General features: G+C 38.7%; 1 protein-coding gene across 1 annotated transcript in view; it reads left to right on the forward strand.

Moving 5' to 3' along the window:
- Nucleotides 1–14,952: 14,952 nt before the first annotated feature.
- The window catches only part of LOC118734681 (protein lozenge), a 57,212-nt gene continuing 55,026 nt past the window's right edge, over nt 14,953–17,138 (forward strand). Inside the window, exon 1 of the mRNA XM_036464388.1 lies at nt 14,953–15,615. Coding sequence (XP_036320281.1) covers nt 15,111–15,615 — 505 coding nt within the window. The 5' untranslated portion in view covers nt 14,953–15,110. The remainder of the gene's footprint in view (nt 15,616–17,138) is intronic.

Consider the following 17,138-nt stretch of genomic DNA (forward strand, 5'->3'; position numbering starts at 1 on the left):
GAAATCCATACCAAAAATAAGTGGAATATTGCATATCGTCGGCAATTAAAATGAATTTTCCGGCAACTTGACACATTACATAATTTGCATATCCGTAGGAGCCTATTTGACAGCGCTGCCAAGGACCCACAAAAACATGCATCACAGCTTTCATTTTGCATTGTTGTTGCAGCAATGGTGCTAATGCTGATGTTGACAATGGCAAAATTTCAAAGCCAAGTGTCAATGCAAATGCCAAAAACAGTGCATTTCTTGCAGCTAACACATATAGCTACAATAACAGCAATAACAACAACAAGCTCCAATATATGTATGTACATTAGACAGCATCACACCCCATACAAACAAAAATTGATATCTGCATCTTTCTCCATTGGAATTATAAAATCTATTATATTTTAATAGCCTTATTTGTAAAAATAAAGTAGCTTTACAAAAGTTTTATAAAATGAAAAATTTATGAAAACGTCAATTTATAAAGCTTATTGAACCTACTTTATTTTTAAGAATAATATAATAATAATAATATTTAATATTTCGGATAATATTAGGATTTACGTGAGCTGGACCGATTTGAAAATATCTCCAAAAATTAATTTTTTTATGAATAAAAATAGCGTTTTTTTAATATTTCTTGAAAAAAATCACCTCAGTTGAAAAAACAGATTCAACTTAAAAAATTTGCACAACAATATTTAAAAAATTTGTTTACGGAATCATAATAATAAGATTTTTTATGCTGTTTTTAAACTTTTTGTCAAAGATTGGTTGAGGAAAACCTTGAATAACTCAGCTAAAACTTTACCGATTTGGTAGTATGTTATCGACCATTTTATTTGTTTGGAAATAAACTCATTCAAAGTGTGAAAGAGAAAAGCAAGATGAACGAGCGTCATTCCAAGTTGAATAAGGATCTGTTGATATTTGAAAAAATTTGGCAAGTGAGTTTCTTTGGTAGAGAAAATACCTTTTCACCGATACCCCCATAAGTATAAATCAGTACAGATTTGACACAAATATTCAAATATTTCTTAAACCAAACTTTGAATAAAGTTAAAAAACAGAATCAAAAATCTCATTTGTATGATACCGTTGGAAAAAACTGTTTAATATATATATTTGTGCAGATTTTTTAAGCTTAAGCTGTTTTGTCGTCTGAGGGGATTTTAGAAATCCTTTAAAAAAAAAATTTTTTATTCATAAAAATATCCATTTTTGAGGGTATTTTTAAATCGGCCCAGCTTACGTAAATTCTAAAAATTTTTCCGAAATATTTTGGATGAAGTTTTCAAATATACTAAATTTTGTAATCCCGGCGGAAAACCCGTAACTTTTTTTTGGTGCTGCAATCTAATGTACATTTGTATGTATCGTACAGTAAGTACAATAGCAGTGCCACTAACTCAGTTAAAGTAGCAACAAATACACAAACCGCAGACATATGCAACGGTGCATACCTCCTCCGCACCACACAACTACATACTCTTTTTTTCTACATAGACACTATGTACACAAGTAATTGCCCAGTTTCGTAAATTTTGGAAAATATTGTCGACTGACCTGAAGACAATCAGCAGCCGGCAAGCAGACAGACAATTCACTCCTTCTGGTGTACTTTTCATCGTAGGCGGAGACATTTGGGTGCATTGGAAATGTGATTCGTTCGGTTGGGCAGCAAAAGGAAATGCACAGCATTAAATATTACAAGCCTCTTTCCGCTTTATACACCACACCCCTATGAAATTGCTTGCATATTTATTTAACCTCCTCCCCCAGCCGGGTGCATTGTTGCTGCATTCAAATCGCCAAGTTTAACAAATTAAATGACTTCCAGTGCGTAACATTGTTGTGACATTCTCGTTACGCATGCAACACCGCAACCATGCAACCAAAACAAGAAGTTGGGGTCTTGGTGTTAAGACCGACTCCTCGATGGTGTTAGCCTGTTGGCACTTTGTGACACTTTGTGTGCAGGTAACCCCCACATCTAACCATTTGCGCTACAATACAGTGGTGTGAGTGCAAAAATATTGTTGACACTTCAATTGATTCGACCGAGCAAACGACCAGATGGAATCCATTCCACTCTAATTCAACTCAAGTTTACTTTACGTATACGCAAGCGAGGCAAGGCGGTTTAGTGTAGAGCAAGGAAGACACAAAGGAAGGAAGGCAGGAAGGAAGTAAGGAAGGAAGGAAATTGGTACTGATTTGTGTCGCCTTCGAAGGGAATGTCCGTCGATTTGTCTCAACAATATTCGTTTGTGTGTATGGGTAATACTTCTATATGCATCAAAACACATATAACAAATATACGCACACTCACACACACCGCACTTGATTTCCGTTTCCATCATTGGACAGTTGAACTTTGATTGCCACTGCTTTCCTAGTGCACTGTTACTAAAGGGCGGAGAATTGTCACTTGGCATGGTGACATGTTGTCGCCTTGTCACATTGTCACCTGTCGCATGCAGCCCCAGTTTGTCAAGCCTGCAGTAAGCAGGCGATTTTCAAGTTAAGCCCGTAGGGCTCTTTTGTTTGCTTGAAGTGTTTAATGAATTTTCGAACTCAAACTCTTCTACGAAAATGGAATGCAATTAATTGGCTCGTTAAAGTGTGGAATTATTTAAGAATTAACGCGCATATTTGAGGTAAAATGTAGGATTTCAAGAGAAAATATTGAAAAAAAAATGCAAAACCTTTTACTTACATATATGAAAAGTATAATCAAATTAATGTAAAAAATTAATAAACAGGAATCAAAATATGGAGGAATATAAAAGTGGATATGCAGGACCGAAGGGGTAATGGAAGCGACGCTATCTTGAAAGTAAACTTGGTCAATGTTTTATTTTCCAATTTAGCGAAAGGGCCACTTGAACTAGACTTTAGTATCCAGAAATCAAAGTGCACTTCTTTCCAACGACATAGAGCTAAATGTAACATAAAGTACATAGAATATATCTCTATATACTGCTGTACACTCCTTATCATTTGCATAGCGCACCCTTTTAATCCTTAGTATTTACAGTTTTGCTTGTGCACCAGCGTTCAACGAATCTAATTTACCATCAGGTTTATTCAATAAATTTTCCCCTACTTGAATATCCTGACGTGATGGAGACTAACGGACTTCGGATTTGCATTCAGCGTGTCGAATAACGTAGGGATAAATAGGTTTGGTTTAATATGCAAGCACTTTTTAATAATAGGCGGAAAATGGGCTGCTATATTTTCCAAGCTCGATCGGAGGCCACCTTGGCAAAAAGGTCGACAATGCTTAACAATGGCCGTGTGAGGGTTTCGAGGCTTAAATCCTCTGGCAGAGAATTTCTTATTTTGTTTTTGAATAAAATCTTTGTTTTTAAATTAAGTTTAAAGCTTTTGTTGTTTTACAGTGAAAAATAGTTTTTAAAATATTTTTTATTTTTTCTTGGTTTAATTAAAATTTCTTTTAATTTTTAAATTTCATTGTTTCAAAAAGAAATTAATTTTTTGTTTATTTTAATTTTTAGCAATTTTTTTATAATTAAATTTCTTTTACTTTTTTACTGTTGTTTGTTTTTATTGTTGTGAAAGATACTTTTTTAACTACATTTAATATTTAAAACTTATATTTTCTTTTATTTTTAATATATTTTTCTTTTTTTTTTAATCATATTTTCTTTTAATTTTTATTGCTTTAAAATGAAAAAAAAAAAAAATATTTGTTTTAATTTTATTTAATTTTGGAAAAAAATTGTGCTAACAGACAAACAGAATAACGCTACGACCTCCTCGGTAGCAGATCTTTCAATTCATGTTTAATTTTATTTTTTTCTGGTTTAATTAAATTTTCTTGTAATTTTAAAATTTTATTGTTTCAAAATTTTTTTTTTTTTTTATTTAAAGTTCTTTTAACTCTTTATTTTTTTTTTAAGAAAGATATTTTTTTAACTACATTTAATTTTTAAAACTTAAATTTCTTTTATTTTTAATATATGTTTCTCCTTTTTTAATTTAATTTTCTTTTAATTTTTATTGCTTTAAAATGAAATGTATTGGACATATCTATAGCACCCCCATTTCAAAATGATTACCGTTGACCTTTTAGAATTTTTTTGTCGTAATTTTTAACCCCTTGAAACTTGCACATTAATAGACTAAAATTGGATGAGCTATAAAACTATGCACTGGAACACTTCTGAGAAAAAAGTGTGAAATTTGGGTGAAATTTTGTTGCGTTTTTCTGCATTCTTTTAAAAAATTTTAAAATTTGGTTGTATATGAGTTTTGTTAGAGAATGAACTATATTTTAACTGAAAATTCATAAACATAAATAAATAAAGATGAATAGCAAAAATGTCACTTTTAAATGGGGGTGCTGTTGTATTCGCCAATACGGCATATTTTGTAATTTAATTTAATTTTTAGAAAACTTATTGCTGAAAGACAAACAGAATAACTCGTAGGCAGATTAGCTCAATTAGTTTTTCGACTTACGGTAGCATGTTTGGAAAAACTGTTGAGAGTTGAAAGACACTTCCCAAAATTGCCCCGTTAAAGTATAATTTACATACAAATTTAATCCCAATATAATAGGAAAAGTAAAACATTGCTTCCATTTAATGGGGTTTACATCTTCGGAAATAATACAGATTATCTTTCGTTAAGAACTATAACTTTCTCAAACACTCCGAGCTATCGCCTTTGTACCCAAGTAAATGAATTAGAGGAAATTAACAAAATGCTGCTACAACAACCATCCCGAATTTGAAAGATAAATTGGTAGCATATTTATGCAGCCAATATGTTGCACCACTAGTGCCACTACTACATATTTCGTACGCATGTGTGTTTTGTATTGTGTTTCGTGTGTGTACGTTGAGAAATCTGCTGAAAAGGCAAAAACTAACAGAACAGAAGCATTTGCCTCAAGGCCTCTTTGTTGGCCACCTAAACCGTAAATGAAGTTTGCAACACAGCCACACAAAGTGGCAAGTAATCAGACCTCAAAACCAATACCACAGACACCAATACTAATGCCAACAACAGCAAGAAAAACAAGCATAGCAGTAGTGACAACAACAAAAACAACAGTAACGACTTAAACGAAGAGCCAAAGAGTGCAAGACCAAGACCAACACACTGAATTAACCAAAAATTGATAAATTTTCTGGGCAAGGCTGAAACTGGCGATTGCAAGTTTTTTTTTCGTTCTGATTTTTGGTAGGCCCTACAACGATGGCGAGTAAAGTGCTTGTGCGGTGCACACGATAGGAGCGGTGTGTGTGTGTGTGTGTGTGAACGCTTAACTCACATGCAAATTAGTTAGAAAAGCATTTGCTTGCTTTAAATAAAAGCTGCCTGCATGCTGCTGGGCATTCTTTAGTCGACCAACAATAATGCGTACAAGCTGTGCAATTCTTTTCACACTTTCTCCAATACCCTGCCAGCCAGAAGAACATCTCGTAGGCCGAAGGAAGAATGGTGGTGGTAGCAACTGTGTGACCTAGCAGATTTGCATCTAATATGCATGTTGCACAGAGTTAATGAATGAAGTTGCATATCACAACAAGTTGATGGGTCAGCTTGCTTTTGCTGTCCGCTGCGTTCGTCCGGTGTGCTTTGTTGTTGGGCAAATAATTATAGCATTTCTTGCATCATCATCTGCTGCATGCCACACACACACACTTTCTGGCACACACTCTTCCTCTGTGTTACTCGGATTTTACTCGATGCAGAGGCAAAACCCATTCAAGCTTTCCATCTGAGTTGCATGCAACGATTTTTACATGGCAGTGAGTATATATAACAGTGTGTATGTGCCTGAAATTGGAATACGACAACGTGTTGTGCAAAATATTTACTTGTCGACTTTTTGTGGTGTTGTTGTTGCTGTAGCTACAAACACCCTCCCCGCCGAGCACTGCCTTATCCATGGTCGGTCAGTGGCTATGCCACAAGCGTTGCTAATGATGTCGCTGATGATGGCAACAGCGTAGGTGACAACAAACGACGACGTACCAACAACAACAATGGCAAATATGCAACAAAAGTGCAACACCACTACCACGACAACTACCACTACTGCTGATGATGACAACGCCAACGTTGATGACCTCATCGTCGTCGGGTACGTTGCAAGTTACATACATACATACATATGTACATGTTGTCTGTAACTGAGTGCATTTAATGCACTCATTTTGCACATTTACTGTGGCACGTCGCAAGTGAGGCACACCAAAAGTTGGTAGACGAAGTGGCAGTCGTTGCAAGTGAAGAAGACGCAGTACGCAGTGCGTATGCCACAAACCGGATGCCAAAAGCAACTGGACTTTTTGGTCAATTTCGAGGTTACGGCCTGTCACTTGAATCCCTAGAAATTGTGTAGTCTCTAAGAGCTTGACGCAGAGTTGCCAACCTCCTCGCAACGTTGCTGTTTTAGCTGTGTTGATGAATGTGGCAAACAGCTAAAAGGCGTGTGGACTACTCAGCATCATTGCAGCTCTGCTCTCTGCGCCACGGAAAATCACGTTTAGCCACACACACACAGCCACAGCCACCACGCCATGGCCGCAGCTACATATATCCATCGTCATCACCATGACCATCACCAACAGCACTCGTCGCCACTGCATGTCGCCGCATATTTAGGCCGTTGAGGTGCCATGTGTCAGTTGCAATAACCAACATTCCTGTTGGTCAACGTACGGCTAGCCGGCAACTGTGTGTTGTTGCCACACCGCAATACATCCTTGGTAGTTTCCGTTGTAGCACGCCCGCGTGCCATGCCAGCCACGCTGCATCCCGCCAATGCCTTTCGAGCAAATGAGAAAAGTGCATTTTCGTAGGAAATATTGTCCTAATATGTGCGCTATGTTGTTGTTCGTGTAATGCAAGTGCACGCGCATGTGATGTCGGAAATTCAATGCATCGTAGCCCCATAGTAGCTTTTGTGCTTTGGGAATGCAATTTACGTATACGTCGTTCACTTTCGACTGCCTTAGATTCGACTGCATTTTCGTAGGCATTTTTGTTAGTCATGTTCGCCTTTCGTCCTGGCAACGCATACGCGCGCACGCAATGTTAGTTTTCCGCTTCTTGCCACAGCAGCTTCAACACAGCTTAAAGTGGCATAATAAGTCCTGGCGTGTCTGCCTGCCGGCCGCCACCTACAACAACACCGCCATCGTTCACGACAACTTACTACTTATCACTCGTCGGCTAGTTTTGTTTGCCCTGTGCGGCGTGCGTGTGTGTGTGATCACTTGCTGAAGCTGATGCCTGCGGTGAATATACTTGGCCAGAAGATAAATCACTTTAGACTGTGCGTAAACTGCATTTACGCAACGACATTTGGCACAACACAGCGCCTTTTGCTCGCGCGTATCCCACTTGCATTCACTTGCTCATTTGCTCATCAGTTCGCACTCTTATGTACATACATACGCTGCTGTTACTTTCTCTGTCTTCGTATCTGCGGTTCACTTGTGGAGTGAACGATTAACAAAATGTTGTACTGCGACTGTCATTGCAACTGGATTGCTGCTCACCGTATCCTGCCGCCTTCTAGCGCCGCTTGAGTCGTCCCCTGCTCTCGGTTGTGGGGGTGGCATGCAGTTGCAACTCTTCCAATTTAGTGTGTAGACATCGTTGCTGTGGACACGTGCAAACAATGAAAGTCAGTTGTTTTATGCTCGTAAATTGAAAAATCACAATCCAACTATGTTCATTGCTTGCGGCGGCAGTAAATTTGTTGCAGGTCTCGTTTACAGCCTTTAAGTTATTGTTGATTGCCAACAGTTGTTGTTATTGGGGTTTTAAATTAATCACAAAATAAAGTGCATACATCTTTCCAGGAGGAAAACTTTTCTTAAAGCAAAAAATCAAAGCCACATTTGTTAAGCTCACGCTTTAGAATTAAGGTAACTGGCGCAGGGCTTTAATCAGTAAACTGTTGCTGTGTATCAGCAGTCAAAGCGATCTACATATAAAAATAATAATTTATTAGAGCAACAGAAGCCAGTTTTCACCGATGCATTGCTTAAGGTCTAACTTAAAATATAGGAAAAGAAAATAATTATAGAGTTGCCACGTGTTTGAAAATTGCAGTTTAAGTAAATTGATAAGATAAAATAAATATTGCTATATGGTTGTCAAAAGAAAGACGTTTAAGAAGGGTTTCAGTGGAACATTTTTTTGTGTAAGGTTGCCACCTGTTTGAAAATTTTAATTTGATTTAATTGATAGGATAAATTAAATATTGCAATATGGGTATGAAACTAATAGGTGTTTGAAAAATTTGATGAAATTGCTAATTTATAAAGTAATATGTAGGAGCAGCGCTATGCCGAAGGCTTCATACCTTTCATGAACATCTGAAAATTTTACTTTAACAGATTACTGCTTTTGGAAAAAATTTATATATTCACAGCATACATCGATAGAGGAGTTACATATATAAGAGATCGCATCTTAACGATCAGCGGTATAGAAGATATACTTTATATAGCACCAATCTAAGTGATTTCCACTGCTATGTGATCGGTATGTAAACCCGTAACACAATTTAATAGGTTTAGCTTCCTACATAAAGGAAATATATCGCAAAAACTGGTATCTGAACAATCATTATACAGCATAGATTTTGACGATTTTCTCAGTAGACTTTTTATTATTATTTATAAAATAGCTTAGGAAAACCCCATATCTGAACAATCACCTGTATGGAGGCAATAAATAGGTTATAGTGACCCGATCTTTGTTCATTTTACTGTAAACTTAGTGTTGATAATGAGTGAAAATAGTGCGAAATTTAATGTATCCAGCTGCATAAATGGAGAAGTCTATACTCCTATGTGCGCTCTTCAAATCTATTTTATTTTTTATGAATGAAGCCATAAGAGTTTTGAGAGGGAGTAACAACTAAAAAATAATTTTACATATTATCCGAGGATATGTTTTCCTTTTGAAGGACGTTAGAATTTTTATATATATTTTTTTCTTACTGGTAGTACGCTGCTTATAGTATGTGCTTAGGCGCGTCGGCTTTGAAATTTTCCACTTCGGCAAAGAGAAGCGAAAGGCAGCGAGGAGATAGTTCTTGATGAGAGCCGAAAATGCGAGAAAGAGCAAAGAGAAGAAATAGAAAATTTATCACTTTGTCATGTATTTCATCTTACTGGTTTTAACTCCAATGTTCGGCTAAATAGCTACGATTATGGCTGTTAACGTTCCCCGGTGGTGGTCTCATTACGCTGAAGTAGCCCATGGTATATTATTCAGTATTGATCCCTTCAGATGCAATAGCTTCTTGTCTTCAATATTCGGTTTGGCCGCGGGAGTTTATGCCTAGCCAGGTTCACTTCAGAATTGTTTGTCCTTTTGGGCTGTCATTTGCTCCTCAGCTCCTTAAAGAAAAATTTTCAATATTTTGAAACTATTTTCTGGCCTTGTAATGATTTATTTTAAAATATTTTTATTGCTGTTTTTCCACAATAATTTTCAATGATAAGATCCTCAAGCTCAGTAAATATTGAACAAAAAAAATCAGTTAATAAATTTATTAAAATTATAAAGTTTTTGTCACTGAAAACGACTGTGTTAAATAAATTTCCCAATTTAATTAACTTGGCAACTTTTTAATTTTCTTTTGGATGCAGAAGTGTTCCCAGAGCATCTAGTTGCATTTCTGCATGAAAAAGATAATTTTCAAAAAAATGTCGCCAAAATTTGTTTGACGTTTTCGGCTCGATATATAAATAAATAAATAAATAAAGTTTTTTTTATTGGGAGCGGGAGTGGAGCCAGAGTGGAGCTCTGAGCGAAATAAAATACCGGAGCGGAGCTTGAGCGGAGCGAAGAAAAAAACCTTCGCTCCGCAGCCCTGGTTATTATATCAAACTCATTTGTGTCGATATTTGCAATTATTTTTAATGTACATAAAAACACCAAAAGTCAAGCAATTAAAATGAAAATACATCGTTGGCTCCCAAAAATTATTTTTGTAAAGAAAAGCGTCCGAACGATAACGCAAATTGCGATGTAGTCTGAAAGCCACCAAATCGATTCATACATCGACCGCAGACATGGAAGGAAGTCAGGAAACCATGAATTTTGATTTACAAAGAAGCAAAAACAAAAAGCAACGAAATGGCTACCGTCTGCCGCACTAATCGCTGCCAGCAGCAAGGTGACAAACCGCGGACAGAAAAAATGGGCGCGCTAATCCGAACGGATATCAGTTGGTGTTACTGACACCACTGCTGCCATGTGGCCAGACCATTAAATGCTTCGCCGTCGGAGTTGTCGAACAATAAAACATTACCAACACCCTGTGATGCGCGGAAAATCATAGCGGCGGACAACATCGCACGGACAGTGAAAAGAGTGGACACACGAAAAGTATGGTGTTTAATATCTTGTGGCATGTTGCACGAACTCATATGTGTATGCAAAATTGTTTCGGCGAGTGTGAGTGTAAATGTGAATGTGTATGTGAGAAAGCGCATGACTATGGCGGTTTTTTTTTGAACTGCTGTTCAGTAAAGCCATTTATGTGAAAACTCCGGTAGTAAACAGTGGCGGGAACAAGACGAACATGAAGAACAAAAGCAGACTGTGTTAACACTGTGCAACGAGAAAAAAAATGGCAGTAGCAGTGGCAAGCAGAAAGGGCGAAAAAAAACTGTCAGCGAGAAAAAGCGCAACAAAACGCGAGTCCGCCGATGACAGTCTGAACTGTGCTGGACTGCCAACATCGTCGCCTGCTGCTTCATGCCATGCCATCACCCGCCAAAAACCCTTACGTTTTTGGCCAGAAGTCAACCAACAGCTGCGGCATTTTTAAGTAATTTTATCGGTTGCCGCACAGCGCTCACCTTTCCGCCGTGGCCTCTGAGCGAAGCCAGTCTATGTACATACAACGTTGTCTGCGCGTTTAAAATTTGTGTCCAACGCTTTGTGCCACTTTCATGTGCACTCTTTTATTTTTTATATTCTCGTATATTTCCCTTGATTCACTCTGCCCTACGCTGTATTCATCTAGCAGCGAATGGCAGGCATATGAGCGAGCAGCTTCCTGAGGAAAATGTACTCTCACAAATGGGAGCTGGGTGCGTGCATGAAAATCGTCATGTTAAACAAGGCCATCGTCATGTTGTGATTCCATCCATAAAAGCATTTAACATGGCCAGTTTGGTGGCTCAGCAACCGCATACCAGACTACAAACATACACATATTCACACATACATACATCCATTCTTATACGATTTTAAGTGGTATACGTGTATTTACATACATGTCCTTGTTCGAGAAAAGGTCTGGAAAAAGTAGCGAGCGGGAAAGAAAAAAATGTGCGAACAATGGTTGTGGTTCTTTGGCCGCGGCTACACAAATAATTGGAGTAATATGCGAATGTTCCGGCATTTATATACTGGCGTGCACCTACATGCATACATTTCTCTGTGTTTTTTTCCCATTGTCAATACTTTGCTGGAAGAGGGAGTATAGCATTTTTTTTGCATAAGAATGGCTTCATTTTGAATATTTAACAAGACCGTGATTACCTCACACACACATGGACACATGAAAAGCTACTCTTACTAGATGGTTTTCAGAATTCTGGCATTTTTTGTTTCAACTAAATATCAATACTTAAATATATTTTACAATTATAGGTACATATCGCTCGTTTACTTCAATAATATCATAGTTTAAAAAAATACAAACATTGAGCTAAGTAGGCAAAAATTACCGCTATTATGTTGTAACACTATTGAAGTAAACACTATTGAATGTTCGTATGAATGTAGAAGGTTTAAGAGCCATTCTCGTTTTCGACGCGTTTCTTTAATTCTTAACACCAAGTATAGGCAGGTTCTTCTGCAGCTGGTCCTTCTATTTGTGAACGAGTAAAAAATTATTCTCACTCACGTCTAATCAACTCTTCATTCGACTGTATTTAGTAAAGCACTGAATGCGCTTCTTGACGTGACGATTGAAGAGGACGTAACGAGGATGTAAAGTCAACAGAGTTTTCTTTAAATTGTGGCACGACGATCGCCCTGTCAGGCACACAGACAGTTCTTTAGCAGGGTTTTAGAGCGATAACCTTGGTTTTTGGGTCCAAATGAAAAATCGATACCAGGAGTCTCAGAAAATGTGGAAGGATGAGGAGAAGGGCAGAAACAGGGGGGGAATGAAAAGGATGAAGGCAGCTAAGGCTTCTTAGATGAAAAATGCTACGTGCTCACCACGAAGCTCCCCAAGCGACTGATATTCAAGCAGCTCGTGCAGTAAGGCTCATCGATGTTATTCAGCCTTACTGCATGTCTATTTATAACGCAATGACCAGATAGAACGCCCAGCAATAGCAAGTGGTGGAAGTTGCTTAGTCGCAAGAGCTCCCTGGACCGATTCCGGTCTACACGTGGCCACAAGGATTTTGGCACCTTGCATTCTAAGGTATTTGCCCAGCGCACGCTGAGCTGACTAAACGCCGATCTTTCCAAGACTTTCTCTAACCGTAGTTATTTCCGATACGGTAGATAAGGAAGTCAAACAATTCCTCACCATTTTCGAACGAACCATCGAAGAGCCAAAATCCTTAATACCTGCTTGGCTGTCGGAATAGATATTCGGCTCTTTAAAAGGTGCTACACTAGAGAACAACCAATCTGAAGCCTCCTGCGGTGCAGCGATCCGGTGATTGAATTTCAGTTTGATGGAGAGTTCTTCGCAAAAGATAGTTCTTTCTACCTTACCGTCAAGGTTCGCTTCGTCCAAATATATGTTGACAGGGCCCCGATTCCATATGCTAAACCCCTCTCAGTCCTCTCTCGCTGGAATGTGGGTGGTGAAAGATCCCTTCGCACCCACAAGCGGCATGCGGTGTTCTGTTCGAGTCGGTGGAACTCGAAGCTTCGCAAATCGCCAGCCCTGCTTCCTAAATCTATGAACATATCATTTAACATTTGACATAGCAATAAGCGCCAGAGTAGGATTGGTTCGAAGTGCCCCACTGATCCCAATCAAGGCAGCTCCTTGCACTCCTTCCAGCTGCTTACCCTATATAATACCATTGGCTTAATTATAGTTTCATAAAGCCAATGAACTAGTTTCGGCGAGAGACTCTAGCACTTTCCAATTGGCGACTGTAGCCTTCTTGACACTTTCCTCTTCGTTGGGCTTCCAGGAATGTCTCCATATACACTTCATAACATATTTCATATGGTATGCTACTTTTGGTATAATGGTGACTGTATTTTTATAGTAAGCCATTGCTATACTTAAAGCAGCACACTGGATATAAAAATTGCGACGACGTAAACAGCCAGCAGCTCTAAAAGCCTTGAAAACGGCTACAAACTCCAATGCCAAATGGCACAAGCTTGGGTGGAAATTGGTACCGCGGCTGTGGTGTTCTTATCGACGAATTGACTGTTAAATTAGCGAACTACGGCTCTAGGGAGTGTCTAATTCGACAGGAGCTAAATTTTGATCCAAAAGTAATGGGCACAATCATAAACGCACATAAAGGATCATAAAGGATCTTTTTAGACCCGTCGATGCAGCACTGACATCTGCATATTTTCTGCAGCTGCCCGGCCTTCGCCAGACTGAGATTGTAGAATATATTGTAGGCATTTACATCGCCAAAAAAGAAGAAGTGTTGAGAACGGATGAGTTACATTCTCTTTTTCTGCCTAAAAGCTTGTAAAATCGTTTCGTATTTTTCTAGGCCAATAAAATTGCAATACATTCCATTCCTGGACAGTTCAGCTCAGTTTAAAATATCCTATAGCTTGCTGCATATATGACGGTGATTCCTTAATTTCAGACAAAGTCGAGGTAGACTTGTATTATAAGGTCAACGATATTAACTTTGGTCGAAATTTCGAAATTCATTTATCTGACTAAAGTGGAATCCGATTGATGTTGCATGAATACAGATGTAGAGGAATAAGAGAAGAAAGACTAAATATGAGGCATAGTTGGGTAACTGAGTCCTTCTTCGGGTTCTTTTCTTAAAATTAAAGGAGAAGGTCAAACAAGCATTTAACAGCAATTCAGGTGCACACGTTTCGTACTTCAACGAAAACAACTCAAATTTACACATGGACAAAAACATCAAATAATATTAGACAGGGACGTGAACCGGTTTTGAGCCGAACCGATTTTGAACCGGAAAACCGCTTTTTTCTATTAATTAACTGAACCATTAACCGAACCAAAATTTTCCACAAATGTTTGATCCGAACCGAACCACTTTCTGTAAAGGTTTGAAGGTTCGTTGCAACTAATTTTCAATAGATAAAAGTACCCACTTTTTCTTCATTTTGTTAAACATGGTAATACTTACGATGTTTTTTACCATGTGACAATATCAAATGTAAAGGCAGCCCATCCCACTTGACCCTTAACCTTGCGCGTTCTTGCACTTGACACTTGACACTTAAATTTGCGCCTAATTTTTTTGTTTTTCGAACCGTTGAACCGAACCGACCAAATTTTTCATCCGGTTCACGTCCCTGATATTAGACATTGTGAAACCTCAACCTAAGAAAATTTGAATATGTTCCTCCACCCAAATATTCATTAAGAGCCTAGCTAGAAAAAGGACTCCTGGTTGAAGGATTTAAAAGTATTGAAGCAACCGAACTAGGACTGCTATATACATACATACATATTAGGAAGAAGGGAAGAGCTTGAGAATGGAGTGTATGGAGTGCTGGCCATTACTTGTGAGACCTCCAGACCAAAAAACCTTATTTATACTGCCTTTGGGGAACGGGAAGACACTCGAAGTAGAATTCGTTTGTGAAGGCAAATCTTTGTCTTAAATATCCTTTTGAAAAATAAGCCAGCTAGTAGTTTACTATTTTTGTTATCTACCTTTATAACTTCCACATTCCAGTGCCATCATATTAAAAATAATTTCCGCTACTCTTTTTCAGATACTAGCACCAGTAGTCTGGTAAACACTGTGTGAAAAATTTAACTTGGAAAACCCCGCCACATACTTTTATACTTCATATTTTCATTGCTACCGTAGTGCAAAGAAAAATTCGCAAACATTGTCCGCCTTAAACAAGTCGCCCACGGCTACAACCACTACAAAATGCATCTCACCACAACGACCAACAGCGTCGCTGCCAACAATGCGGGCGCGACTCAAAATACCAACAACAATACAAATAATTCCAGTTCAAATAATAATGGCGGCAGTAATAATAGCGCAACGAATGGCAACAACAATTCTAATGAACAAAATACACCGCCAACAGCAGCTCAATTGCTGAATGAAGCCTACACAAAAATGACCTCCGACATATTGGCGGAACGGACATTAGGCGATTTTCTGACAGAACATCCTGGTGAGCTGATACGTACCAGTAGTCCGCTCTTCGTTTGCACCGTACTGCCGCCACATTGGCGTTCGAATAAGACTCTGCCAGTCGCCTTCAAGGTCGTGTCGTTGGGTGATATTATGGATGGCACTATGGTGACGGTACGCGCTGGCAATGACGAGAACTACTGCGCTGAATTGCGGAATTGTACGGCTGTTATGAAGAATCAAGTGGCGAAATTCAATGATCTAAGGTTCGTGGGACGCAGCGGCAGAGGTGAGTGTGAGTAGAATAAGTTTTGAAACGAAATAGAGAAATTTGAAATTTGAGGCTGTTTGAAGAAGAGGGAAAGATTCTCATTTTCGTTGTTGGTGTTTCCGACAGGGTAGGAGTGTGATGTAATGTGGAACGATTTTCCGTCATCCCTTGTCAAATTTGGTTTGAAGACAAAATGACACTGAAGATGGCACAACGCCGAAACCGGTTTGTCTCCAAACCAAATTTGACAAGGGATGACGGAAAATCGTTCCACATTACATCAAGAGGGAAAGACTTTAAGAGTTGATGTATGCACCCTATCAAATCCCCGCCGCCGTTACTTAGTAGTTCAGCTGGGAGCGAGATAGCTTTTTGTAGCTCCATTTATGGTGGGACAGTGATTATGTCGTCTTCGAAGTGGGTACGGGTACATGCTATCCACCGGTTTCAGTTCTGTTAACACTAGACAGGGTAAAGTGTTTCCACATCGGTCACTAGGTCATCGCCGTTGTTTTTTCCGTAAGTCGCCTAACTTTCTGGTCAAATTTTTGGTCGTTTTTATTGCCGAAAATACGTGTCGCTCTCCTCTTGAGCGCCATTTGCCAATCCTGCAGGCGGCATCTTATTTCGTTGCAGAAGATGCTCGCTGTCTGTTGGGGTTGCGGCTATTTGCATCTTGGCTGCAAGAAGGTAATGACTAGTCGCTGGTTGGTCCTTGGAATCTACGTACGTCTAAATAGCTGAGAGGATTACTTTCCGCCTAACGCAACACAGTATCTTGTTTTTTGATACGCCAGATGTGTCCTTTTACGCCGGAGTCTCATGGGGGCAGACTATCGGGTTTCGGGCCCTTGCAAAGTCGATGAGACAAATATCCTTTCTTGGCCACCCTGGCAATGAAATCGTTTAGACCCGTTTTGACATTGTGACAGAGCCAGGAGCGCTGGTCATTATCTTCCGTCGGGAGGATTAGATTTGGTTTCACATGCATCAAGGATAGTCGCATAATTCTAACTGAAACCATGCACCATCGAAACATCGAAAAAATGTGTAGTTATCGAAACTAAAATTTTAACTAAGTAAATTAATTTGCCAATTTAATACAAATTGTTTCGTGTCGTAGCAACAATATGGCAATGGTGTGGGAACAAAACTGGGCATTCTAATGCAAAAAGTAACCAAATGAAGTTGACCGCGTGCTGACACTTTTCCGCTTAACAAGTGGTTTAGTTCGGCTGCCATTAGAGGCAACAAAGTGACAGCTGAAGAGTGTAAGTGGCATGGCCAGAAGAAAAATGTGAAACAAAATCCTTGCTAAGGTCTCATTGCTGCGTATAAAGTTTCACTGCCGGACCTATGTACATAGGAATGTACCACCGCTGCAACGAACTCCCACAGCAATCGGGCAAATTGTTTTCAGCAGCTTTTTTAGCGATTAACTGTTGTTGCTTTTTCGCTATTTCACGCAAAACTTTTGCCTTTTAATTTTCATTTTCACATCAGCAAAGCGAAAGTTTTGCACTTTTTTAATTTACTCGATT

The sequence above is a fragment of the Rhagoletis pomonella genome, unplaced genomic scaffold (assembly GCF_013731165.1).
Source record: "Rhagoletis pomonella isolate Grant_MI unplaced genomic scaffold, Rhpom_1.0 Rhpom_scaffold_00002, whole genome shotgun sequence".
NCBI classification, from domain to species: domain Eukaryota; kingdom Metazoa; phylum Arthropoda; class Insecta; order Diptera; family Tephritidae; genus Rhagoletis; species Rhagoletis pomonella.